This window comes from Moschus berezovskii, chromosome 2 (genome assembly GCF_049115385.1).
Source record: "Moschus berezovskii isolate FMDL1 chromosome 2, NW_MosBer_1.0, whole genome shotgun sequence".
NCBI classification, from domain to species: domain Eukaryota; kingdom Metazoa; phylum Chordata; class Mammalia; order Artiodactyla; family Moschidae; genus Moschus; species Moschus berezovskii.
In genome coordinates, this window is record NC_142461.1 from 60065664 (window position 1) to 60091908 (window position 26245).

Consider the following 26245-nt stretch of genomic DNA (forward strand, 5'->3'; position numbering starts at 1 on the left):
TTAACTTAGCTCTACTGTTGAAATACATGAAAATATAGTACCACAGGGACTGTGAACACAAGTTGCACCTGAAGAGAGCTTGTGTTACTCTTTCAGTCATGCCTGACTCTTTGCAACCCCATGGACTGTAGTCCACCAGGCTCTTATGTTCATGGAATTCTCCAGGCAAGAATACTGGAATGGGTTGCCATTCCCTTCTCCATGGGATCTTCCCAACCCCAGGATTGAACCTAGGTCTCCTGCATTGCAGGTGGATTCCTTACAGTCTAAGCCACCAGGGAAGTCCAAGAGAGCTTAAGTAATTCCAAGTCCTTTGGAACTATGTAAGGCTTTACCAAATGGAATAGTAACCCATGATGACTTTTCTAATACAAGTATTTTAATGAATATTTTTTTAAATTTTGGAGATATTTGAAATTGCTAGCATTGATGGTGAAAAAATAGAAAGCACTGCAGCTTCTGAAATTTATTGTAAAGTGGAATTTTTGTGAATGTCTATCAAATTTAGCCTTATGTTTAAAATCAATCTTTCCTAAAATGTATATATCTATTGCTTAATGTGAAACATATTTTAAGTTTAAAATTAATAAAAAGTGCCCTTTGATCAGTATGAGAGAAGATGAATGGATAAATCTCATTATGCTCTCTTTTGAACATGAACATGCAAAGAAAATCAATTTTGATGACATCACTCAAAATTTGCATAAGTCAAGCCTAAGAAACAGAAATTTTAATATTACTACTATTCTTGTGACAGATCAATATGTAGGTATTTTCCCTTTTATATAAAAAATTAACTAAGGTGATTAAAATTATTTATTGCATTGTCTTTTTTCTACTGGAATTTTTTATTGGCATGATTACATACAAAGTTTCATTAATAGAACAATTCTCCATCTACAGTTCTATTACCTTTCATTTAACTTGATTACTTCTGAATATACTTTGTTTACAGGAAATGTAATGTTAAAAAATTATCCACATCCTGAGATAAAATTCACTAGATATACCCCTGTTCATGGTAAAGTGGTAGAGAAACAATGAAAATTCTGATTGTGTAGGCACATACTCCTGATGATGGGAAATAAGTCAGGAAACACCTTGCAGAGCAAAAGTAACACAACAAAGTTGACCCTAAGTATAAACAGAATACAGAATACTAGTGTTCTCATCATTCCATAGACATTGTAGTGGTGTGAAAACTTTAAAAAAATGTAATAAATGCCCATGGGTCAGATAAAGAACACTGTAAATAAATGTCTATGGGAATTTGGGGAATGCACTAGTTTGAAGAGAGGATGACTCTTTAAATACTGTTAGGTAATAATAAAAAGTATAAGAAGAAACTAGAAATTACCATTGTTAGTTTTACAGATACCCAGGGAGATTAACTTAATGGTTGAAATATATACTAGTTGCTTGTGGAAAAGATAAGATTAAAACTTTCGTTGATCAGTTACATTAGATTCATAAATGAGAAAACTTACAGCTTATTTCCAGTCGGATGAAGTCTTTAATGCCAAGGTTTTCTAGGAAAACTCCAGATAAAGCCGTGGTTTTAAAAAAGAAGGAAATATCAGCACTGAATTCCGCATGGAAGGTAGGAAAGTGGAGGTAAGAGGCTTCTGTATAAAATGATACCGCATTCCAAAAGTGTCCTGCCAATGAGAAAGAAATCCTTAAGCATGGAATGGGTTATAGGAAAGCACTGGGCATGTGGATAATTTTCAGGACTGGGGGACACTGCAGGGAAAAAACATAAGGGAATAAAACATCTTGAGCTTATGTAAGGAGAGAGAAAGCTTCTTTCAATTTAGTACTCACGGTCGCCATAGCAACGCAAGGGACCAATTCTCCAAGCAGCCTCTGAGTTTGTTCTGTCCGTATCAGTGATAACTATCTGAGTGACAGGCAAGTGGTCTTTGAAGGAAAGAAAGCCAGTATCATTTGTCCTGCAAAACATAAATTTAAGAAAAAAAGAGGAGAGAATGTGGATAATCTAGGGATTCTTTACCAAGCCTCCTCTTTTCAAAAGGAGTTTGGGTAGTTGCAACAGGGTGGGGGCAGAGAGGAGACTAACAGAAGGCCTTACATCTATGTGTGAAAGTCTGGGATGCCAATTACAAAATCCATGGCCAGTTTCCAAAAACAAGTAGATTTTACATCTTCCTTAAGTCTTTCCAGAAAAGTAGATAGCTTACAGAGCTTGTTGCTGCTTTTTGTAGCTTGAGAGCACCCCACCTGCCCAAGGCAGCACTGAAAGAACATGAAACATTGTCTCTCTTACTATGAAGAGATCAGCTAACTCAGTAACAAATTTGAAATAGGTATCACAAAGCCTCTTGAAATCACTCCAAGGACTTGTTTCAGCCACCTGCCAATAGGTTTTGATCAGCTTAGGATGTTTCTTATCACCTTTTAACTCTAGGTGGTTTACTGCTTTTCGTTTTTCTCTTCTGCACTTTAGAGATTTTGGTAGTTAATGACTCTGGCTTTGTCTCTGTTAATTATGCAACCAGGAAACTGATTAGTCAGCCTTTGACAAGAAAACTAAAAATGAATGGGGTTAAGCAATACGTCCCCCCCCCTTTTTTTTGAGTTGTGACTTTGGATGAATGGCAAGGACATGCCATTTAACTGATACTTTAAAAAAAATGTGGTAAGAAACTGGCATTAAATGAATATGCAGCTATTTAGAGCCAGAAATATACTAGGGGATCAGTAATACCCTTATGCAATGGGTACCATTATTTCCATCACAAATGAGGAAACTGAGTCTCAGAGATATGGGATAACTTGGCTATGGTCACATGGCAGAAGGGGCAGAGGTCTAGTTACTTAGTGTATAGCTCAACCTTAAATTTAACAAGTATACATCATTAATACATCATTAATGTTAATATGAAATGAACTGAATCTTATGAGGCAGTTTGAAAATTACACATGGGTGGGCTGAACTCCCCACTCACGTAGACTCAGGTATCCACAAGCTGGATCATCTTGTCTGTACCTGAGAACTGGGAGGCAGAACACCATGACACAACGATCAAGGAAAAGTATATGCTGCAATAGTTTTTTTTTATAAGAGCACGAAGGAGCAAATTAAATGTGGTCTTCTCTCTGTAGTTACAAATAACTCGACACAACTGTCAAAACATTCAAAATCAATGTTGTCTTTCATCACCATTCACATATTATTTACAGCTCTGAGTCTAGAGACAAAAAGAATAATGTGTCTAATTATGAATTGGGGAAGTATGGCAAGGCCCACATTGTATGATGTAGTGCTTCAAGGATAAAGCTTTAAAAGCACATGAATTTGTTCTGAAATCCCAGATCCCCCGTTTCTACCTGTGCGACTTTGGGCAAATCATTTTATTTCTGATTCCACAGTATCCTCAGTTGAAAAATGGAAGTAATGTCTATATAACAGAGTTATAGCAAGAATTAAACGAGATGATCACACAGAGTCGGACACGACTGAAGTGACTTAGCAGCAGCATAGTCACTTAGCATGGTACCCCATCTATGGTAAGTGCTCAAAAATAGCAGTGTTAACACTCATTTGCATTCTCATCCTCGTCCCCAAATCACTTTGCAGACTGAGGCTAATCTATTCACCTTTTCATACACCTACTTACAATTCTATCTTGGAGATCTCCATACTAAACAGAATGTTGTGGAAAATTAAATGTTAAGATTAGGCATCCAACTCCTGAGATTTATAGGAAAATGCACTAATTCACTTTGGTTATAAACAAATCAAATATTTACCTGTACATATGCCATTAGGACTTCCCTGGTGGCTTAGAGAGTAAAGCATCTGCCTACAATGCGTGAGACCCGGGTTCGATCCCTGGGTTGGGAAGATCCTCTGGAGAAGGAAATAACAACCCACTCCAGTACTCTTGCCTGAAAAAACCCATGGATGGAAGAGCATGGTAGGCTACAGTCCATGGGGTCACAAAGAGTCAGACACAACTGAGAAGCTTCACTTTCTTCATATATGGTTTAGTCTGATATATACATAAATATATATATATATATAAGAAGAGGTGGCAAGAACACAGAAAAACTGTACAAAAAAGATCTTCATTACCAAGATAATCATGATGGTGTGATCACTCACCTAGAGCCAGACATCTTGGAATGTGAAGTCAAGTGGGCCTTAGAAAGTATCACTACAAACAAAGATAGTGGAGATGATGGAATTCCAGTTGAGCTATTTCAAATCCTAAAAGATGATGCTGTGAAAGTGCTGCACTCAATATGCCAGCAAATTTGGAAAACTCAGCAGTGGCCACAGGACTGGAAAAGGTCAGTTTTCATTCCAATGCCAAAGAATGCTCAAACTACCTCACAATTGCACTCATCTCACACACTAGTAAAGTCATGCTCAAAATTCTCCAAGTCAGGCTTCAGCAATACGTGAACCATGAACTTCCAGATGTTCTAGCTGGTTTTAGAAAAGGCAGAGGAACCAGACATCAAATTGCCAGTATCCGCTGGATTATGGAAAAAGCAAGAGAGTTCCAGAAAAATATATATTTCTGCTTTATTGACTATGCCAAAGCCTTTGGCTGTGTGGATCATAATAAACTGTGGAAAATTCTGAAAAAGATGGGAAACCAGACCATCTGATCTGCCTTTTGAGGAACCTGTAGGCAGGTCAGGAAGCTACAGTTAGAACTGGACATGGAACAACAGACTTGTTCCAAATAGTAAAAGAGTACGTTTGGCTGTATATTGTCACTCTGCTTATTTAACTTATATGCAGAGTACATCATGAGGAACTCTGGGCTGGAAGAAGCACAAGCTGGAATCAAGATTGCCAGGAGAAATATCAATAACCTCAGATATGCAGATGACACCACCTTTATGGAAGAAAGTGAAGAGGAACTAAAAAGCTTCTTGATGAAAGTGAAAGAGGAGAGTGAAAAAGTTGGCTTAAAGCTCAATATTCAGAAAACTAAGATCATGGCATCTGGACCCATTACTTCATGGGAAATAGATGGAGAAACAGTGGAAACAGTGTCAGACTTTATTTTTTTGGGCTCCAAAATCACCGCAGATGGTGATTGCAGCCATGAAATTAAAAGACACTTACTCTTTGGAAGTAAAGTTATGACCAACCTAGACAGCATATTAAAAAGCAGAGACATTACTTTGCCAACAAAGGTCCGTCTAGTCAAGGATATGGGTTTTTCAGTGGTCATGTATGGATGTGAGAGTTGGACTGTGAAGAAAGCTGATCACCGAAGAATTAATGCTTTTGAACTGTGGTGTTGGAGAAGACTCTTGAGAGTCCCTTGGACTGCAAGGAGATCCAACCAGTCCATTCTAAAGGTTATCAGTCCTGGGTGTTCATTGGAAGGACTGATGCTAAAGCTGAAACGCCAATACTTTGGCCACGTCATGCCAAGAGTTGACTCACTGGAAGAGACTCTGATGCTGGGAGGGATTGGGGGCAAGAGGAGAAGGGGACGACAGAGAATGAGATGGCTGGACAGCATCACCAACTTGATGGACATGAGTTTGGGTAAACTCTGTGAGTTGGTGATGGACAGGGAGGCCTGGCGTGCTGTGATTCATGGGGTTGCAAAGAGTCAGACACGACTGAGAGACTGAACTGAATTGAACAGATGCTGCTGCTGCTGCTAAGTCACTTCAGTCGTGTCCGACTCTGTGTGACCCCATAGACGGAAGCCCACCAGGCTCCCCCGTCCCTGGGATTCTCCAGGCAAGAACACTGGAGTGGGTTGCCATTTCCTTCTCCAATGTGTGAAAGTGAAAAGTGAAAGTGAAGTCGCTCAGTCATGTCCGACCCCTAGCGACCCCATGGACTGCAGCCTACCAGTCTCCTCCATCCATGGGATTTTCTAGGCAAGAGTACTGGAACTGAACTGACTGAATATATAATATATAATCTAATATATATAATATGAACTGAACTGACTGAATATATAATATGTAATCTAATATATAATATATTATACTATATAGTATATATAATATAAATACTAATATATATACTATATTAGTATATTATATAATAAAGTATTATAATTATATTATATTAATAAATTATAATATTTATGTTATATTAATATATAATGTATATTATATATTGATATATATTATATATAGTTAATTACCAAAATGTAAAGTAATGAACTATTTTCCATAATTTGAGTATCATATTTAGAAGCCAATCAGATGTTATATAAGGTTTTTGTGTCTATTTGAAAGCATATCTATGAATGTTAAACAGACAGTAAAAAATTTGAATCTTCATGTTCCAATATATTTTTAAGAGACATTGCAAAGCAAATTTCAAGTGACCAAAGTAGAATAACGACCAAACCCATATAGTCTCCTGAAGAAACTTCAATTTAAACTCTATAGAATCTTTTTTCTCCACTTTTTTTTTTTTTCATTCTCAAGTTGGAAATGGTAGATTCTGGAGTCTGTTGATCAGTGTTAACCACTGCTTCCCTCATATACTATGGCATCTTTTCTACATCAATTTGATGTCCTTCTATCAAAGTGTTGGAATACACAAAATCAGTCTAAGAATAAAAATCTCTTTCACATAACAGAGAAAAAGAACTTCATAAACTCAAATGACTACGGGGTCAAAAAAATAATAATAATGAGTGAAGCCACCTTTATGTTATGAAGTGGAACCTGACACAGCTTCAGTATTAGGTGGGAAATGGAGAGAGAAAGAGAGGAAGACTGGGAAAAAGATGGCTTTCTGTCTTCAGGAGGCAGTTATGGCCATTTCTAACGGGTAATTATGCTCTTCGCAAATGTAAGACCAGTGGGCCAGACTGGAATATCAATATAAAACTACTCAATTTTTAAATCTTAAAAATGGATTTAAAATTTAGAAAAAAAATTTGGTAGTAATCAACACTTCACTGGCCAATAAGACAGGTGAGGGGTGTCTTGCAAGCCACTTAGGCATCAAAGAACTTTGCAAATTTATTCATGCACTTAGGGTTGCACTGAGAATAAAACTGGAGTTAATTCAATGTGTGAATGACAAGACTGATTAAAACACTTCAAAGAATTAATGGGTAGAATATTTGGGGAGATGGCATAAAAATGATACAAATTATAGTGTACCTATTAATAGACAGGAAGTCTGCAGCTGCAGAGTTGATGTTCTACACACAAAGTTGTTTTTCTTTGGCTTTTGAGAAGAGCTTGTCTTCTTAAGGGCATACACTTTACAGGCTTTGTCTTTCTTTGGAACAACATACAAGACTCTTCCTAAAGGGTGCTTATGTACTTTTTAAGTACAGAAATAATTTTGTTGTAGTGGGAAGACACTGCAGTTAGGCTAGAGGGCACAGGTTAAATCCATGTGCCTCAGCACACTATTTGTATGATGTCATGAGGTCACTGGGGGACTCAATTTCCTAATCTCTTCAGTTCAGTCACTCATTTGTGTCTGCCGCTTTGTGACCCCATAGAATGCAGCACACCAGGCTTCCCTTTCCATCACCAACTCCCGGAGCTTACACAAACTCATGTCCATTAAATCAGTAATGCCATCCAACCATCTCATCCTCTGTTATCCCCTTCTCCTCCTGCCTTCAATCTTTCCCAGCATCAGGGTCTTCTCAAATGAGTCAGTTCTTCATATCAGGTGGCCAAAGTATTGGAGTTTCAGCTTCAGCATCAGTCCTTCCAATGAATATTCAGGACTGATTTCCTTTAGGATGGACTGGTTGGATCTTCTTGCTAACCCTAATCTCTTAAATGGGGATAATAATACTAATTTGATATTGTTGTAAAAAGTCAAAGTAGATAATGTATATAAAGGTTAACAAGTCAACTATTGCATAGGAGGGATTCAATAAAGAGCTATAGAAATTCCCAGTCACGTTTGAAGTAAAAATGTTGGCAGGGAGTTTGGGGGATACACACACACACATGTCAGGCTGAGTCCCTTTGCTGTACACTGGAAACTGTTGCAACATTGTTTCCTAATCAGCTATATACCCCAATACAAAATAAAAAAGAAATTTAAAATACAAAGAATTTTAAAGGGGAAATAAGAAAAGGAGCCCCACAGCTGGCATGACTGAGCAGGCCAGTCAGAGGTCCCTGCTATGGAAGCTCAAGGGCATAAAGAATATACTATAAACACATTCTATGCCTATAAAATTTCCAGGTAATGTGGTATGTCATGGTAATTTCCAGGGCAGGAATAGAGATACAGAGGTAGAGAATGGACATGTGAGCTCAGGGAGGGGAAGGGGAAGATAAGATGAAATGGGAGACTATAGTTAACATATTTACACTACCACACATTGTTGTTGTTCAGTCACCAAATCATGTCTGACTCTTTGTGACCCCACAGACTGCATCCCTGTCCTTCACCATCTCCCAGAGTTTGCCCAAGTTCATGTCCATTGAATTGGTGATGCCATCCAACCATATCCTCTGTCATCCCCTTCTCCTCCTGCCCTCAATCTTCCCAGGGTCCTTTCCAGTGAATCAACTCTTCAAATCAGGTGGCCAAAGTATTGGAGCTTCAGCTTCAGCATCAGTCCTTCCAATGAGTATTCAGGATTGATTTCCTTTAAGATCCACTGGTTTGATCTCCGAGTTGTCCAAGGGACTCTCAAGAGTCTTCTTCATCACCACAGTTCAAAAGCATCAATTCTTCAACATAGGTCCAGCTCTCATCTCTGTACTTGACTACTGGAAAGACTATAGCTTTGACTATATCGACCTTTGTTTACAAAGTGATGTCTTTGCTTTTTAATGCACTGTCTAGGTTTGTAATAGCTTTCATGCCAAGAAGCAATTGTCTTCTAATTTCATGGCTGCAGTCACCATCCACAGTACTTTTAGAGCCCAAGAAGGGGAAATGTGTCATTGATTCTACTTTTCCCTCTTCTATTTGCCATGGAGTTATGGGACTGGATGCCATGATCTTAATTTTTTTAATAATGAGTTTTAAGCCAGCTTTTTCACTCTCTTCTCTCACCCTCATCAAGAGGCTCTTTAGTTCCTCTTCGCTTTCTATCATTAGAGTGGTATCATCTGCATATGTGTAAAGTGAATAGCTAGCAGGAAGCTGCTGTATAGCCGAGGGAGCTCAGCTCAGTGCTCTGTAATGACCTGGAGGAGTGGGATGGGGGATGGAGAGAGGTCCAAGAAGGAGGAGATATATGTGCACTTATGGCTGATTTTCTGGTGGTTCAGACAGTAAAGAATCTGCCCACAGTGTGGGAGACCAGGGTTCAACTGCTACCTAGGTCAAGAAGATTCCCTGAAGAAGGGAATGGCTACCCACTCCAGGATTCTTGCCTGGAGATTCCATGGAGCCAGGAGCCTGGCAGACTACAGTCCATGGGGTGACAGAGTCAGACACTTCTGAGCAACTAACACTTTCATTTTCACCATTTCCTCCAGGCAATGTGAGGAATAAGGGAGGGGTATGTGGATATCTACATGACTGATTTACTTCACTGTACAGCCGAAACTAGTACAACACTGTAAAGCAATTATATTTTATTAAAAACTATAAAAAATAATTCAAAAAAAGACATGCATGTGTCCCAATGATAAAACATGAACATTAAGAAAAAGACTCAAATTTTCTCAAGAGCAAACTTATGGTATCAGTTCAGTTCAGTTCATTTCAGTTCAGTTCAATCACTCAGTCGTGTCCGACTCTCCGCGACCCCATGAATCACAGCACGCCATGCCTCCCTGTCCATCACCAACTCCCGGAGTTCACTCAAACTCATGTCCATCGAGTCGGTGATGCCATCCAGCCATCTCATTCTCTGTCGTCCCCGTCTCCTCCCACCCCCAATCCCTCCTAGCACCAGACTCTTTTCCAGTGAGTCAACTGGTCACATGAGGTGGCCAAAGTATTGGAATTTCAGCTTTCATCAGTCCTTCCAATGAGTTAGCCAAAGTGGTCTCTTTTAAGTTTTACTATCTGAATCTAAAGAATTTACCAAAATCAGGACTGCAGAGCAGAGGTCACTGATTTCCTAATGTGTCATTAAAGTGTAGCAAAAACTTATATGTTGCCATTTTTCCATCAGTCAGTTTTTGGATAACTGCTGCAATTATTTTATAGCATCACTTGGGTGACTGAGCTGATTAAATGAGGATTTTTTTTTCCTTTTATATTCTTCTCTCAGTCACTCAAATGTAGCCAGTAACATATTCATAAAGTAGATAAACCTAGAAAATTATGCAAAGAACTCAAGACCTCAGGTCCCTCATAAGCTCTTGTTTGAATCTGAATGGACTGGTCTCAAGAGACTCTGCACACCTTTCTGTTCAGTGGGTCACATAATACTGTCCATTCGCTGTGGATGCGAAGGAAGAAAGGCTGGATGATGCCCACAAACAACCCAACAAGTCTAAATACCATATTGATATTTGCCAGAAATTATAACCTAACTTTGGTTAAGGCAGCTATTTCCCTCTTGTCTTCCTTATTAAGAATTCCAGATAAACAAAAACAACCAAAGGAATCAGATGACAAGAAGCTCCAGGGTCACTTGGTTGACATAAAAGCTCCAGGGTCACCTGGTTGAAAATGTGAAAACATTGACTGTGGTCACTGTAGTCTACCCCAGAGGATACTATCCCTTCACTTATGCCCCTCTCACTGATCAGGCCATATCTATCTGGAGTCTTTATTTCAGTTCCTAGTATTTCTTTCTTGAGGCAGGATGTATAGATTTGCTTTACAATATTGTGTTACTTTCTGCTGTACAACAAAGTGAATCAATCACACATCTACCTATGTCCCTTCCCTCTTGGACCTCCCACTCCCTTCCCTATCCTACCTAAGTCATCACAGAGCTGAGTTTCCTGTGCTATACAGCAAGTTCCCACTATCTACCTATTTTACACACTGTAGTGTGTATATGTCAGTCTCAATCTCCCAATTCATCCCACCCCTCTGCCCCGCTTTGTCTGCGTGTCTGTTCTCTATGCCTGCATCTCTATTCCTGCTCTGCAAATATTCATCTGTACCATTTTTCTAGATTCCACATATATGCATTAATATGCATTATTTGATTTTCTTACGCCCATGTTTCTTATATGAAGGGCAAAACAAGACAATGTTGGCATATATTTAATATTTTAGAAACTGTATTTTTTTCTGTAAATATTTTTTAAACCTGAAGGCATAGGGCTCCTCTCACAGAGATGTGAAAAAACAAAATCAGGTCTTGGTATATGAATACAGTCAAAGTTTACCCAATGCTACTCCATTAGTAAGAAATGTAAATGGCCTTACAGAATTTATGAGTATAAAATGGAATTTTAAAAGTATTAGCAATGATTAAGGTTTTTGTAGTCATTTGATTAACCTGCTCCTGATAGGAAAGGAAAGGAAGGAACATTCGGTAGTGCCATAAAATCTCTTCACAAAATGTCTGCATACTTTCTTCTCTCTCACCCTTCTCCCCAACCTAACCAAAATTAGCCTTTTCTCCTTCCACACCCATGAAATGTCGCTGAATTGTTCTTTTCCACAGAATATGTCAGTGTCCAACTTACTCCACACATTACAGAATTTTAGTGTTGCCTTCTTTCCTGTTTTACACACACACTCACATGCATTTTGTCATGAATACGTACTCATTCAGCTGTCTGTGAAACATCTTTTTACATATCAATAGTCCGTCTATGGTCGCACAGAGTTGGACACGACTGAAGCGACTTAGCAGCAGCAGCAGCAGCAGTTATCTCTAACTCATATGCCCAAACCTCCTCCACTGGTCACCTTCCCAGGGATTGGCCACCCTACTTGTTACTCTGTGAATGACTTGGCCCTGGGCTCCCCAGCTGCTGAGGTGGAACACCTGTGGGGCTTCATTTTTCCTCTTTTCCTCAATTTCTCCCTCATTGTTGATCAACAATGTCCATCAAGCTCCCTTTCTTTACACTGCTATTCGCTGCCTTATCCTCATCTTCCTGGCCTCAGTTTTGTTCTGAGGCCCAGAGTCTGCCTGGGCCCGGGTGAGAGTTACCTGACCTGATTTGGCTGCTCCTCCCTCAGCCCTGTCCCCTCTCATGCTTCTCCACATGCTCAGAAACATACACATACATGTGGACAAGATGTGCTTCATTGCTTCAAACCTTGTAAAGAAATCTCTATCTCTTACAGGAAGGGTCCAAACTTCAAAATATTTAACATATTAGAGTAGACAAAAATTGCTATTTAAAGCCACCCTTGTCTTTTACAGGAGGAGTTCTTCCTAAAAGAAAAAGGCCCATAGGATAGAGGCCCTGCGTGGGTGTGGGGCTGCTATTCTTAGACGCTGCTGCTGGCTCTGGGATTCCGCTGAGCATCTCACATTTCAGGACCTGAGATGGGAGCCACCTCTTGTCTTTCCCTGGCCAGGTGAGCACACAAATAAGAGTTTTAAATCTGATCTCATTCCACCCTCACAACAGTCCTATGATGGTTTTATAACATTGCCTGCTTGTAAGCAGAGGAAACTAAGGAAAGAGGTGACCTCTCAGGGGCTGTTGTTGGCAAGTGGAGAAGCTAGTGTGTGCTGACTCGCTTCAGTCATGCCAGACTCTTTGCAATCCCATGAACCATAACCCACTGGGCTCCTCTGTCTGTGGGATTTTTCAGGCAAGAATATGGAAGTGGGTTGCCATGCTCTTCTCCCAGGGGTCTTCTCAACCCAGGGACCAAACCCACATCTCATGCATCTCCTGCATTACTGGTGGGTTCTTTACCTGATGAGCCATGGGAGAAGCCCAGGAGAAGCTAGGGTGGAAACCAAAGCTTCTGCTATAACCAGCGTGCTTTCCTATCCTCCAGGCCTTGTGTGCTGCTTACAGAGAGTGAGTGTCTCATGAGTGGAAGCTGTGTTTCCCGTGTTTATTTAACATCTCCTCCAGAGAGAGCCAGAATAACCCAGTCCTGAGTCCTTGAGCTGTCCTCCTGGGTCTCAGGCTGACTCTCCCATTCTGTTCACACAGGCTTTCTCCACACAAGATACACTTCAATTGATTAGGTTTCAGTTTTCTAATTTGCAATCATTTTCCAGCCCTGCATTCTCTGAGATTACACATAGGTCACCTTGACAGGAATTCTGGGAGCCCATAAACTCTTTGGTGACACATTTAGCAAGCAATCTTCTGGTTTATCTCTAGCTGGCAGACCCAGCCCCAACCATGACAGGATGAGTTTTACCAGTGAACTTTCAGAGGGCAGCCCAATTCTGGGGAGAGAGGTCTTCAGTGCTCTTTCATTTTTTACCTAGAGTGTGATGGATGAATGATATATTTGCTTATTCGGATACACTAGTTCATTTTCTTATTTTATTGCATATAGGTATGTACAGTTTTTGTAGAAGTTAATTAGTCAACTAATGATAACCTACTGTACAGCACAGAGAACTCTACTCAATGCTCTGTAGTGACCAAAATGGGAAGGAAATCCAAAAAAGAGGGGATATATATGTGTGTGTGTGTGTGTGTGTGTGTGTGTGTGTGTTCATTCATCTTACTGTACAACAGAAACTAATACAACATTATAAAAAAAAACAAAAACAAAAAACTATACTCCAATGAAAATTAAAAACAAGCAAAAAGAAGTTAGTCTAAGTTCTATAAACTGATATTGCTTCTTAGTTTAAGATGCTGTAAAAGTAATAAAATAATAATAAAACCAAGGACTAACACATTTTTGAGAACTAAATATCTGGTAGATCTGCTCGATGAGCAAATTCATGCCCACTCATCCAGCACTCCCGAGACGGGCATTCTTTTCTTCTGTTTCTTTCCATTTTCTTAAATCAAATAAGAACCTGAAACTCAGAGAGGCTAAATGATAGTCGGTAAGTGACATATTCAGGATTTGATCTTCCCATTACAAAATAAAATATGACATAGAGATAAATTACAGTTTAGATACAGAAAATGAGGGTGCAGCCAGCATAAGTAGCCACAGTTGTGTGTGTTCTGTATATTTATTACATATATTACTTTGTAATATTTTCACTAAAAATCTATAAGACAGATTTACAAAAGAGAGAAAATTCTTCCTTTTCTTCTTCTCCTCCTTACTCTCTCCTCTTTCTCCTCCTTCTTCTTCTTAGTGATGAAGACTTTACTCTTTGAAAACAAGGCTAAGACACTGGGGTTTATTTGTAAATAGCGTGAATGTCACTTGGAGCACCAACAGGCACAGTAGAAATGACAAACACAGAGGAAAAAAAAAAAAATGGAAGGAGGGTCCAACATCACCAGGGTCCTGTCAGAGCTGTCCACACCTGGCAAGGGGTTCTACAAATTTCTGAGTGAAAAGAGGTTGTAACTAATGTCTCCCTGTATGGCTCTGTTTTTGTTGTTGTTGTTGTTTTTCTTTTTATTTTGTATTGGAGTATAGTCAATTAACAATGTTGTGATAGTTCCACGTTGACAGCAAAGGGACTCAGCCATACATATACATATATCCATTCTCCCCCAAACTCCCCTCTCATCCAGTCTGCCACATAACATTGAGCAGAGTTCCCTGTGCTATACAACAGGTCCTTGTTGATTATCCATTTTATTTTTTTTAATTTATTTATTTTAATTGGAGGCTAATTACTTTACATTATTGTATTGGTTTAGCAGTGTGTACCTGTCCATTCCCAACTCCCTAACTATTCCTTTTCCCCATCCTTCTCCCTGGCAATCATAAGTTGGGTCAGTTGAAGAGTCTGTGTGAATCTGTTTTGATGCTAATGAATTCTGCAGATCTAGTGAGTCCTGTGGTGAAGCTGCAGTGGTGAAGCCACCTGCTCACCCCAGGGTCAGGGAGGCCAGCTCTGAACTTACACCTTTGTGGTCTGTATAAAGTCCAAAGTCCCTTCTGCAATTTGGCCACATCTATCAAAGTAGAAAAGTGGATGATTTAACAATCCTACACTAGAAAGCTATGCGATAGAAATACTAATAATTAAGTTTTTTTAAAAAAAGTATGTCAAGACTTAGAAATGTTCATTGTAACACTTTTTCTAATAGTAAAATATCATTTACAAATAAAATGTTTATAACTTTATGACAAGCTATAAGCTATGATACAACTATACTTTACAGCCATTAAAATGGACAGGATGCATTCATGCTTATGCTTATTTAAAGATGCTAAGTCAAAGCTCCCTGAGACATAGTTCATGTAGAAAGCAAGTTGCAGAATGATATGTTTTGCATTAAAACAGTGAAAAATGAATAAACTTTAACATTAATAAATATGACAAATACATAGGAAGATATGTATATGTAAATGTACCCTACCTGTGGGCTTCCCTGGTGGCTCAGACCGTAAAGGATCTGCCTTCAGGGCAGGAAACCAGGGTTTCATCCTTGAGTCAGGAAGATCCCCTGAGGAAGGAAATGGCTATCCACTCCAGTATTCTTATCTGGAGAATTCCATGGACAGAGGAGCCTGGCAGACTACAGTTCATGGGGTAGCAAAAAGTCGGATGTGACTGAGCAACTAACGCTTTCGCTTTCACACTTTCACTGAACATGCTCCACTTTTACTATCTCAAGGTAATAAATAAAATGTTAAAATTTTACATATTAGGTATAAATAAAATAATTCCTAGTGATGATAAAGGAAGAGCTTCTTTGTTATTTACTATTTCTGCAATATTTGAATTTTTATAATAAGGATATAATAAACATATTTATATTGTGATTTTAAGAAACTTCTAAATTTTAAAAATCAGAAAAAATTATTCTCCCCACACATTGCTAAATATAGATACATAAATTGGGTAAGTCAAAACTGACAGCTACGAGCAAATTTAAAGAGTGTCCAAAAAGGTAAGCAGCTCATCTAATTTTATTCTGAGTAAGAGCTACTTTTAGGTGAGCAATGCCATATACTTAGTGATAAGTCGACACATTAAAATAGAAGCCAAAGACTCATTGCACTAAGTAGAGTTATAATATTTTGGTCTACAATAATGGCCCAAATCAAAATGTTGTATAAAATATACTAAAGAAATGCACATTTTTAACCTTGACATTGACTTTGAGTTCTATTTCGGATACTTACAGTTTTGCAATTACCCAAGAAATGTGACTCTACATAAAATCTAGAGATGATGAAGTCGTACAGGTTGACAAGTGAGGCAATAGAAGCCTCAGTCTACATCTTTAATCTTTATAATTGTAAAAAAAGAAGAAGAAGACTATCTCATAGCTATGTTTTATTTCCTAGAACCAATAGGTCTTAAATTGCCTATTAGATATTTTGAAATTAGATGTTATTAATAGTGTTCTTGCCTGGAGAATCCCAGGGACGGGGGAGCCTGGTGGACTGCTGGCTATGGGGTTGCACAGTCGGAGACGACTGAAGCAACTTAGTAGCAGCAGCACCAGCAGCAGCAGCATTGAATAAAAAAACACAAAAACAAAAATATTCCTTAATGCTACCCTTGGCAAAGTATTAACTATTGTACTCCATCTAGATTTCTATAAAGTAGTGATGTGATATGTTAGTTTAAAAATTTCAATCCCTGATTATAAGTTGTGCTTTCCCATTTTTTTATTGTTCCTTTTATTCTTCAGTGTGTGATGCCTTCTTTCATCTCCTATCAGATACACTGCAAAACACTCTATTTAAAAACAATATGAAACCCAGTCATAGGATTGTCAGTGTAAACAAGTCAGTATCAAGTTGCTCCAGGATATATGCTTTAAGTGACAATTTATGGAATAAAAGAGCAGAACATAACCAGCAAGGGGAAGGCATATTTGTCCAGGATGAGAGTATGGGGAGAAAGAAAAAAAAAAAAAAAACTCTTTGATTCATTCATTCACTCAGAAGTTAGTGTATGAAGAACTTACCATGTGCCAAGCATACTTTTTCCAATGCAAGACTCTAGCTCTGATTATATTGCTAGATGCACATGGAAATTGAGGACTGAGAGAGTAAAAACCCAGAGAACACTTCATAATCGTTGGAATAGCTCATAAACAGATCTGTGAATAAAAAATTTCTTCCAGTAGAGATTGTACAATATTATTTTTTAAAATAAGAAGTTGTCATATGTGAAATGAATCACTAGTTCAGGGTCAATGCATGTTACAGGATGCTCGAGGCTGGCATGCGGGGATGACCCAGAGGGAGGATAAAGGGAGGAGGGAGGTGGGAGGGGGGTTCAGGAGGGGGAACTTATGTAGACCCGGGGCGAATTCATGTCAATGTATGGCAAAACCAACCAATATAATATTGTAAAATAATTTGCCTCCAATAAAAAATAAATTAATTACAAAAAATAAAAAAATAAAGTGAAAAAATAAAATAAAATAAGAAATAGAGTCTTTGTTTTCCAGATTTCAGAATCCCTGCCCCATCTTATTATATTACCTAGTTTGAAGCACCATCGCTGCACTGAGGGTGGGAATCCCAGAGGTAGTGGTTTTGGGGAAATCAAAAGGGGTCTGAAAGATCAAAGAATAGCCTATGTGAAGAAACAGCAAAACCATAAACCCTTGGATGTAACCAGCATCATTTTCCCCAAGGCATTTGTCTCATCAAGTCTCCGAGGAAAGGAGTGAAGGGCCCTTGTGAAGGTCAAGGTTCTGGGACTGGATTAGACCTGTCTTTACAAAGAAAACAGCTCAAGGCAAATGTATAAAAATATAGCTTTGGGAGCAGCATGACCACTTCTGAGTACGCTTTGATAGCTGAGAGAAAATCAATCTTCAGCAAAAAGTTTAAACTTTGAGTAAATATTTCTGGTTAGATAATAAAAGGTGCATAACAGTCAACACTGCAGTAAATATCTGTTAATCCTAGAATGATCACGGCCCAATTTGCAAAAAGACAGAGAGGTAAAAATGCCTTTACTGGAAGTCATTCACCCATCAATCATTCATGGCTTCAGCACCATTTATTAGATAATTTCTTGATGGCAAAGAAGTACAATCAAGGGCTAACAGTGATTTGAAGCTCCGGGATGCCACATGCTAAATAAAAAGAATAACCTAAATATCCTGCTTAAAAAAGACACACACACACACAATAGGTTTCCTTTTGTCGATGATCAGATGACCAGAATATAAACTTTACACCATTTTCTCTTTCTAATCTGTGCCATGTCATTTATACAAGGGAGAAGTAAAGACAAGAGGCAAAGAACACAGTGACTGAAAATCACATAAAATGTCTATGCTTGCTTATGAATAAATTCAAGTATGTCCTGCTGTTAGAAAAGAGAGCTTCATCTTAGTTCCACCTGGTTGTTTGGATGAGAAAACTTTCCTCCGGGTCCGGGTCCATCAAGAGGAGGCACATTTTGGACCATCTTTCTGCTCCTCCATCTCACCACCCGACATTGTTTTTATGGTTCTACAACCATCCTTTGTGTCCCAATTTGTTCCCTTCCACCCAGATGACTGTTTTTCCACCTCCCAACACTGTCTTGTGAGATCTCCAGGCACGAACTGTTTGCCAACAGTTTCCTTCTCTCAGCAGCCCATTCATCTGAAGTTATTAAGTCAGAAAACACCCAACTAGGAGGAGGTCTAGAGGCTGAATCATTCTATTGAAGAGAAGTTTCTGTGCAAATAATCATTCACTGTGAGACTGTTATTCATTACAAATTTTCTCATTTCTTTCTTTCTTCCTTTTTAGTTCTTCAACGGGGATGGAAACTCCTGCAGAAGTCAGCTCTATAGTACACCTGTTCAGATGTCTCTCTGAGGCTTCCCTTTATTCAAAGGAGTCATGTTCGGGGTGTTTCCTCCCTCCACTCTCATCCATCTTCGGAGCTGCTTTACTTTCATCTATACCCAGAGCATACTCATTTTTTCCTATTTACTTGGCACCCATCAAACCTCATCAAAGGAAATCAACCCTGAATATTTATTGGAAGGACAGATGCTGAAGCTAGAATATTTTGGCCAACTGATGCAAAGAGCCAACTCATTGAAATAGACCCTGATGCTGAAAAAGATTTAAGGCAGGAGGAGAGGGGGATGACAGAGGATGTGATGGCTGGATGGCACCACTGACACAATGGACATGAGTTTGAGCAAACTGCAGGAGATGGTGAGGGACAGGGAATCCTGGCATGCTGCAGTCCATGTGGTTGCAAAGAGTGTGACACGACTTAATGACCAGACAACAACATTGAAATATATGATAGCAAGTAACAGTTACAGAGGTTGCTCAAAACAGAATAAAGTAATATCAATTACTAGAGACTTGAAAGACAGCTGAGGCTCTACTTGGCTTAGCAGAAAGCAAAATACACCATGGAGTGATTATGATTTGAGATGCCCTGGGAGAGGTCTCTTTGGCATCCTCACTGGCTGCTATATAAAATGCAAACTTAGCAACTCCTTGGATGCAGTCAGCAAGGATATCCTTGGACTCAGCTGGAATTTCCAACTCTATCCCCTTAGACATGTGACTTTTTCCAAGATGCTTAGCATTTCAGAGCCTTGATTTCCTTTTTCTGGGGCAAAGAGACAATAATTTAATTTTGTTTTATGATACTTTTAAAAATCAAGTTTGATCCATGAAGTAGGGCACCCAAAACCAGGGCTCTGAGACAACCTAGAGGTATGGGGTGGGGAGGGAGGTGGGAGGGGTTTCAGGATGGGGGGACAGGGTCATGTTGATGTATCACAAAAGCCATCATAGTACTATAAAGGAATTATCCTCCAATGAAATAAATCTAAAAATTATTGAAATACAGTTGATTTACAATGTTGTGTTATTTTTAGTTGTACAGCAAAGTAATTCAGTTATATATTATATATATATATATATATATATTCTCTTTTAGATTTGTTTCCACTATAGGTTATTACAGAGTATCCTTTTCTTTTATAAGTTATTACAGAGTATAGTTCCTTGTGCTATATAGTAGGTTCTTACTGATTACCTATTTTATGTATGGTAGTGCATCACCGACTCTGTGGACATGAGTTTGAGGGAACTCCGGGAGTTGGTGATGGACAGGGAGGCCTGGTGTGCTGTGATTCATGGGGTCGCGGAGAGTCGGACACGACTGAGCCACTGAACTGAACTGAACTGAACTGAGTGTGTATATGTTAATTATGTTAATTCCAAACCTGTAATTTATCCCTCCACCACCTTTCTCTCCCCTTTGGTAACTATAAGTTTGTTTTCTAGATCTGTGAGTCTGTTTCTCTTTATAAATAATGTTATTTGTACCATTTTTTTTTCAGATTCCACATATAAACAGTATCCTATGATATCTGTCTTTCTCTGACACTTGACATTTTTGAGAGACAATATTATCTCGGATTGTAATATATCAATATGCTATCTACTAAATGCTATACTAGCCCAAGTCAGAATTCTGACTAACTTTACCAAAAGCAGAAACTTAAAGAAAGTTTATGAGGTAAATATGTTTGAGCTTTCTTAGAAGCACTCAGACACCAAAAGGAACATGCCTTTCTGAAACAAAACTTTGAAATGCAAGGAAAGCCGGTTCGACCACATGTTATCTAAGAATCAGGTTGGAGGAATGTTAAAGGACATGATTATTCCCCAATGGTGTTAGATTTTGTACTTTAAATAATAATGAACACATTTCAAAAAGGCTCTGCCAGGTTACATTCTGACTGTATATTCCATGGCCACAATCCCTGTTACAGACAAAATTTTTCATTGCTTTTTTCACATACAAGGAGCTTCATGATCTGGATTTGGCCTTCTTCCCTGTCTACATATCATGTAAATCGCACAGATGAAAACTGCAAAAACTACACTGAGATACTTGTATTTTGGAGAAGTAGCAATTTTTATATTACTTACATTTCTGTGTCTGAATAAATGGCAGCACTGAACTGTACTATACTACCTTTAGTTACTTCTTCTGGTTCTTCAAAACTTACCTATACTTTCCCTTGAAATCAAACTATCCCAGCCCAAGTGCACCCTAGGTCTGACAAACCTGTGATTTTATGTACAATCAAACTTATAACACTAATGCATTTATTGCTAAATAATTAGCCTCTACTATTCCACTGCCCTGCAAGTTCCTCAAGGGTAAGAATTATATGCCCCTGGCTTTCTCTGTACAGCAGACTGTCTAACTGCTCAGAGTAGGCAATCTTTTGACAAATGATTTAAGAGTAAATGTCAGATGGAATAGTATGCACAGTTGCCTGTATAACAAATTATTACCCAGAATCACTGATGACAGATTATAGCTTGTCTTAAGAAAATGAAATCTAGAAGAGTTAAATCAGAATCTGCTGGGACTTGCCTAGCAATCCAGTTGTTAAGACTGTTTCCAAATCTGGGGACACAGGTTCGATAGCTGGTCAGGGAACTAAGATCCTACATTCCACATGGCCAAAAAAATTAGAATCTACTCTTATGGGGTCACATCTATGGGGTTCCATCTATGGGGTCACACAGAGTCGGACACGACTGAAGTGACTTAGCAGCAGCACTCTCTTATGAGAATGATAGAAGGAAATTCCTAATTTCACCTGGGTTGGAAAAGTGAATCAGAAAGCTAATTTGGGCAAGAATTTCATTTAGTATATAGTGGTTTACTATATTGCAACCCCTAGATAATACTGTCACTTAACAATGTTACCTATCCCATCCTGAAAGGTTCTTAGTATTTTATAATCCATATCCCATAAAATCTATATATGAGATGCTCAACATAACTCTAGGCCATCCATTGGTGAAGTGGGCATCTTTACAGAGGGACAGTCAGATCAATTCTCTTGATCCTTCATAAGTTAATTGTTGAATAAAACACATCTAAAATTAAATGTTTATGCTCTAATCAAGGTTACTTGCCACATAAAATGGTACATGATGAAGCTTTCACCCTGGCTTTAAAGGGACAGTAAAAGGTTATGAAATATGCAATAACCTAAGTTGGTGGAGGTATGATGGCACCAGAGTTGAGGAAATGTTTTCCTGAGCACAGCCTTGATGATGAAGTGAAGAGAATGGCTTCAAAAGTTAGCGAACAAGTGAGAAGGTCAAAGGAGGGAGATTCTGGAATGAGAGTAGATGAGATGATTGATGGAAAGTCCTGGAGAAGGAAGGGTAGAGGCACTTCAATACTTGATAGTCTAATTTTCCACTTTTAAGTGGTGTAATCTGATTCTCTTCCTGTGTTTAGTAAATTAAGTACAGCTCTGGTCATTTGTTCCCTAGCAAAGGAAGGCACTAAGGCAGCATTTGGTATGGGAAGGGGTTCACCAAAGGAAAAAGTAAGCGAAGATTAAGCATTCAACCAAAAAAAAGAAAATTGAAGGCACTCAGGAGAAGCACTTTCCTTTCTCAATGACTCTTTACATTCTAACCCCTCTTACCATCTTCTTTGATGACACAGAATAAAACGAAGGTGTTTGCATATAAGTCTATAAATTTGTACATTTCTAATGTCAGCACACAGCAAAAGGAAGTTAAAGAATCAAAATACAATGAGTGAATCAAACTGCTGGTTGCAGAGGATTTTGATTATGTTTTTCCTAGCCACACAATCATGTCACTTTTTCACATGTCTCTCAAGCTTGTAATTGCCATTTTGGGATCACTTCTCAAAGGTCTACTGCATTCATCTATTCAGCTGCTGCTGCTACTGCTAAGTCACTTCAGTCATGTCCAACTCTGTGCGACCCCATAGACGGCAGCCCACCAGGCTCCGCCATCCCTGGGATTCTCCAGGCAAGAACACTGGAGTATGTTGCCATTTCCTTCTCCAATGCATGAAAGTGAAAGTGAAGTTGCTCAGTTGTGTCCTACTCTTAGCGACCCCATGGACTGTCGCCCACCAGGCTCCTCCATCCATGGGATTTTCCAGATAAGAGTACTGAAGTAGGGTGCCATTGCCTTCTCTGATCTATTCAGCTAGCTACCATCAACTTCTACTGTACAAAGGGTAAGACTTTGGGAAGTAATGTTAAAAGAGACTCAATATTCAAAAAGAAGGACAGTCATTTTTTATTTGCAGATCTATAAGATGAGATAGAAGGCTCTGCAGGATACAGTAGAGACCCCAAAGAATGGAGACATCTAGTTAACTGTATCTGAGTTGCCATGTTAGGAGAAGGGACCCAGCTCACATGACTCAGGCCCCAAGCAGCCTACAACATTCTGAAGCCATGGACTATTTAGTGAAGCCTGATGGAGCCATATGTTTGATCTTTTCTTCACTGAACTAAGGTTTAAAGCAGACCTAAAATTTTATCTGAAACAGTCCTTGGTGTTATCAACTAAAACAGTGAAAGAAAAACACTTAAAAGTCATTTCCACTAGGTTGGGAGCAGTTTGACACAGGAATTATTAACTATACCTGAGCAGTACTTAATGAAGCAAGCACAATTTACAAAACAAAAACCAAAGAAGGTCTTAAATTTTTCAAAACCAAACTGTCTTTGGAAATGTTCTGTGCATATTTTCACCAGCACTACAGTGAAAAAACAAGCAGTTGACCAGGAAGGCAAAGGAAAATTAGATGTTATGGCCATGAGAACTAAAGTCTAAATTTATCTACAAAAGCAACTTGGTGTTGGGGAGTTCAAATTCTGGATCTGCCTTTTAATAGATGAGTGTGACCTTGAGAAAATAATTTAATTTCTCTGTAATCTACATTCCTCAACCATAAGATGCCAAAGTGAGAAGATCATAAAAAATTAATAGGTTTGTTTTCTTTGTCAAATTTATGGTTACTGAAGGGGAAAGTGGGGAAAGCATAAATTAGGAGTTCGTGATTAACAGAGACACACCACTATATATAAAATGGATAAACAATAAAGACCTACTGTATAGTACAGGGAACTCTACTCAGTATTCTGTAATATATTTGTCAAATTTATGGTTACCGAAGGGGAAAGGGGGGAAGGGATAAATTAGGAGTTTGGGATTAACAAATACACACTATTATACATAAAATGGATAGCCAATAAAGAACTACTGTATAGGTCAGAGAACTCTACTCAGTATCCTGTAATAACCTGAATGAAAAAGAACCTGAAAAATAATAGCTATATATATGTATGTATATCTGGGGCTTTTCCCTGGTGGCTCAGCAGGTAAAGAATCTACCGGTGATGCAGGAGACCTGGGTTCAATCCCTGGTTTGGGAAGATCCCCTGGAGAAGGGAACAGCTACTGCCTCCAGTATTCTGGCCTGGAGAATTCCATGGACTACGTAGTCCATGGGGTCACAAAGAGTCGGACACAACTGAGCAACGTTCAAATATATATATATATGTATACGTATAACTACATCACTTAGCTACACACTTGAAACTAACACAACATTGTAGATCAAGTGCACCCCAATATAAGTTTTTTAAAAAATCATAAAAAGGATATACTTTATAGCACAGGAAACTATAGTCAATAACTTGTAATAATCTATAAGGAAATATAATCTGAAAAAGATGTATGTGTGTACGCCTGTGTGTACTGTACACTTGAAACTTCCACGACATTTTAAACCAACGGTACTTCGATTAAAAATTACAAAAGAATTAATGGGTTGTTATGAAGGTTAAATCCACATTCAATAAGCATAAATTCTCTATTTTTACTGGCAATAATAGGGTTGGCTGGTGGCTGGGTCATTCATCAGTGAGACAATGCAACAATAAAGAAACAGTCTCTGTAATTACGCATCCCTATCTCCCATACTTCTTCCCAAAGCCTATATTCTGCACATTATAGAAATGCCAGCTAAATTGCAAAGCTAAATATTACATTTCATTCTCACGCTGAAATTGGAATGTTGAGAATACAAGATGATGGTGTTGCCACATGCTTTACGTTACAAACTTTAGTAATAGCCCTAAAAGTACTAGGACTGGCAATTTCCAGAGTTAAAAACGATCACCATCATTAAGAAGCCCTAGTTCATATGGAATTTCTCATTCATGTTCCTTTATTTTATGGGATATTTCATGCATCTCTTAGTGGGTTTCCTCCACAAGTGCAGAGAGATCAGCGTTCCCATTACCATTCATCCTTGTCAGCGTCACAATTGCAAAAGTGTCGAATGTCCAGGCAGCTCTCATCCAGGCCACAGTCGCATTGCTGAACTCCGGGAGGGACGCCTCCCCAGTAGGGTTGCCTTTCATTGGACCGCCCAATCCACCAGGTCAATGGAGTTCCATCTGAAAGACAAGATGCTTCACAAGTCAGAATGGAGCAAGCCTGACATGGCACAGAGGGTGTCACAGAAACTGAGATGAAAATATGTTGAAGAATATCTATACATTTTAAGTACCTGTATACAAATACTTTTCATGAAAGTATTTATAGGAGTATTTGTGTATAGATATCTAAGTGTATACATACATATACACACACACATAGAGAGAGAGATGGAAGGAAAGAGAGAAAGAGATAGGAAAAGAGAAACAAAGGTAGGAAAAGGGGGAAGGAAAAGCAGAAGAAAAGCAAGCAAGGAAGGAAGAGAGCAAAGGATATATTTATACAGTGTATATGTGTGTATATATATATATACAGAGTTGGCTCAGAGGACAGGGTGGCCTTGTTTTACCCGCCACTGATTTCTGTCATGACAAAGACTATCTCCAAGGTTATCATACCTTTTGAATTTTTTTTAAAAGTCATAAAATTTGAAGTACAAAGATTAGGCAAAAAACATTATGAAAGTCAATACTGCATGGGTCAATGAAATCCCTTTGTACGTCACATTTAACCTATACAAAGCTAGTATGTAACCTCTAATTTGTGGTTTATGTAATTAATAGAAAACTTTTTTGAGTCTTGTCCCTGTCATTGTTTTTCTCTGCAAGGTTTAGTTTAGTAATATATGTTGAAGTTATCCTTTATAATTGAAAATATTTAAGCAGATAAAAATATTATCCAGGAGATGATAATATATCCAAAACAACAGATATATATAGGCAGAGATGTAGGTGTTATATACCTTACGCTGAAAGAGGTTAGGCTTAGGTTCTCTTTGAAAATAGCTGATCTGTTTGGCATACAATAGGCACTTAATGTGTATTTATCTTTTGAAAATGAAAGAAACAATTATTGAAAGCTATTTTCATGATTTATCATTTTAAACAGAATAGTAAAATTTATCTGAGAATGATATTAAGTTAGAATTTTGCCTTGTCAAGATTTGATTTCATATACAACTCCTGATGCACAAATATATAATTTATAAATTATTCATATATACAAATAGTAACAACTCTGAATTGGTTTAACTGCAAATATCCTTACGGAAATCAC

General features: G+C 38.4%; 1 protein-coding gene across 2 annotated transcripts in view; it reads right to left on the minus strand.

Annotated features, from left to right (window-relative positions):
- CNTNAP5 (contactin associated protein family member 5) overlaps nucleotides 1-26245 on the minus strand; it is a 1080786-nt gene that overhangs the window by 178668 nt on the left and 875873 nt on the right. For both annotated transcript variants that reach the window (XM_055397661.2, XM_088842198.1), the window contains exons 14-16: nucleotides 24993-25149; nucleotides 1825-1952; nucleotides 1488-1658 (exon numbers count right to left, since the gene is read on the minus strand). In XM_055397661.2, coding sequence (XP_055253636.2) covers nucleotides 1488-1658; nucleotides 1825-1952; nucleotides 24993-25149 — 456 coding nt within the window. The remainder of the gene's footprint in view (nucleotides 1-1487; nucleotides 1659-1824; nucleotides 1953-24992; nucleotides 25150-26245) is intronic.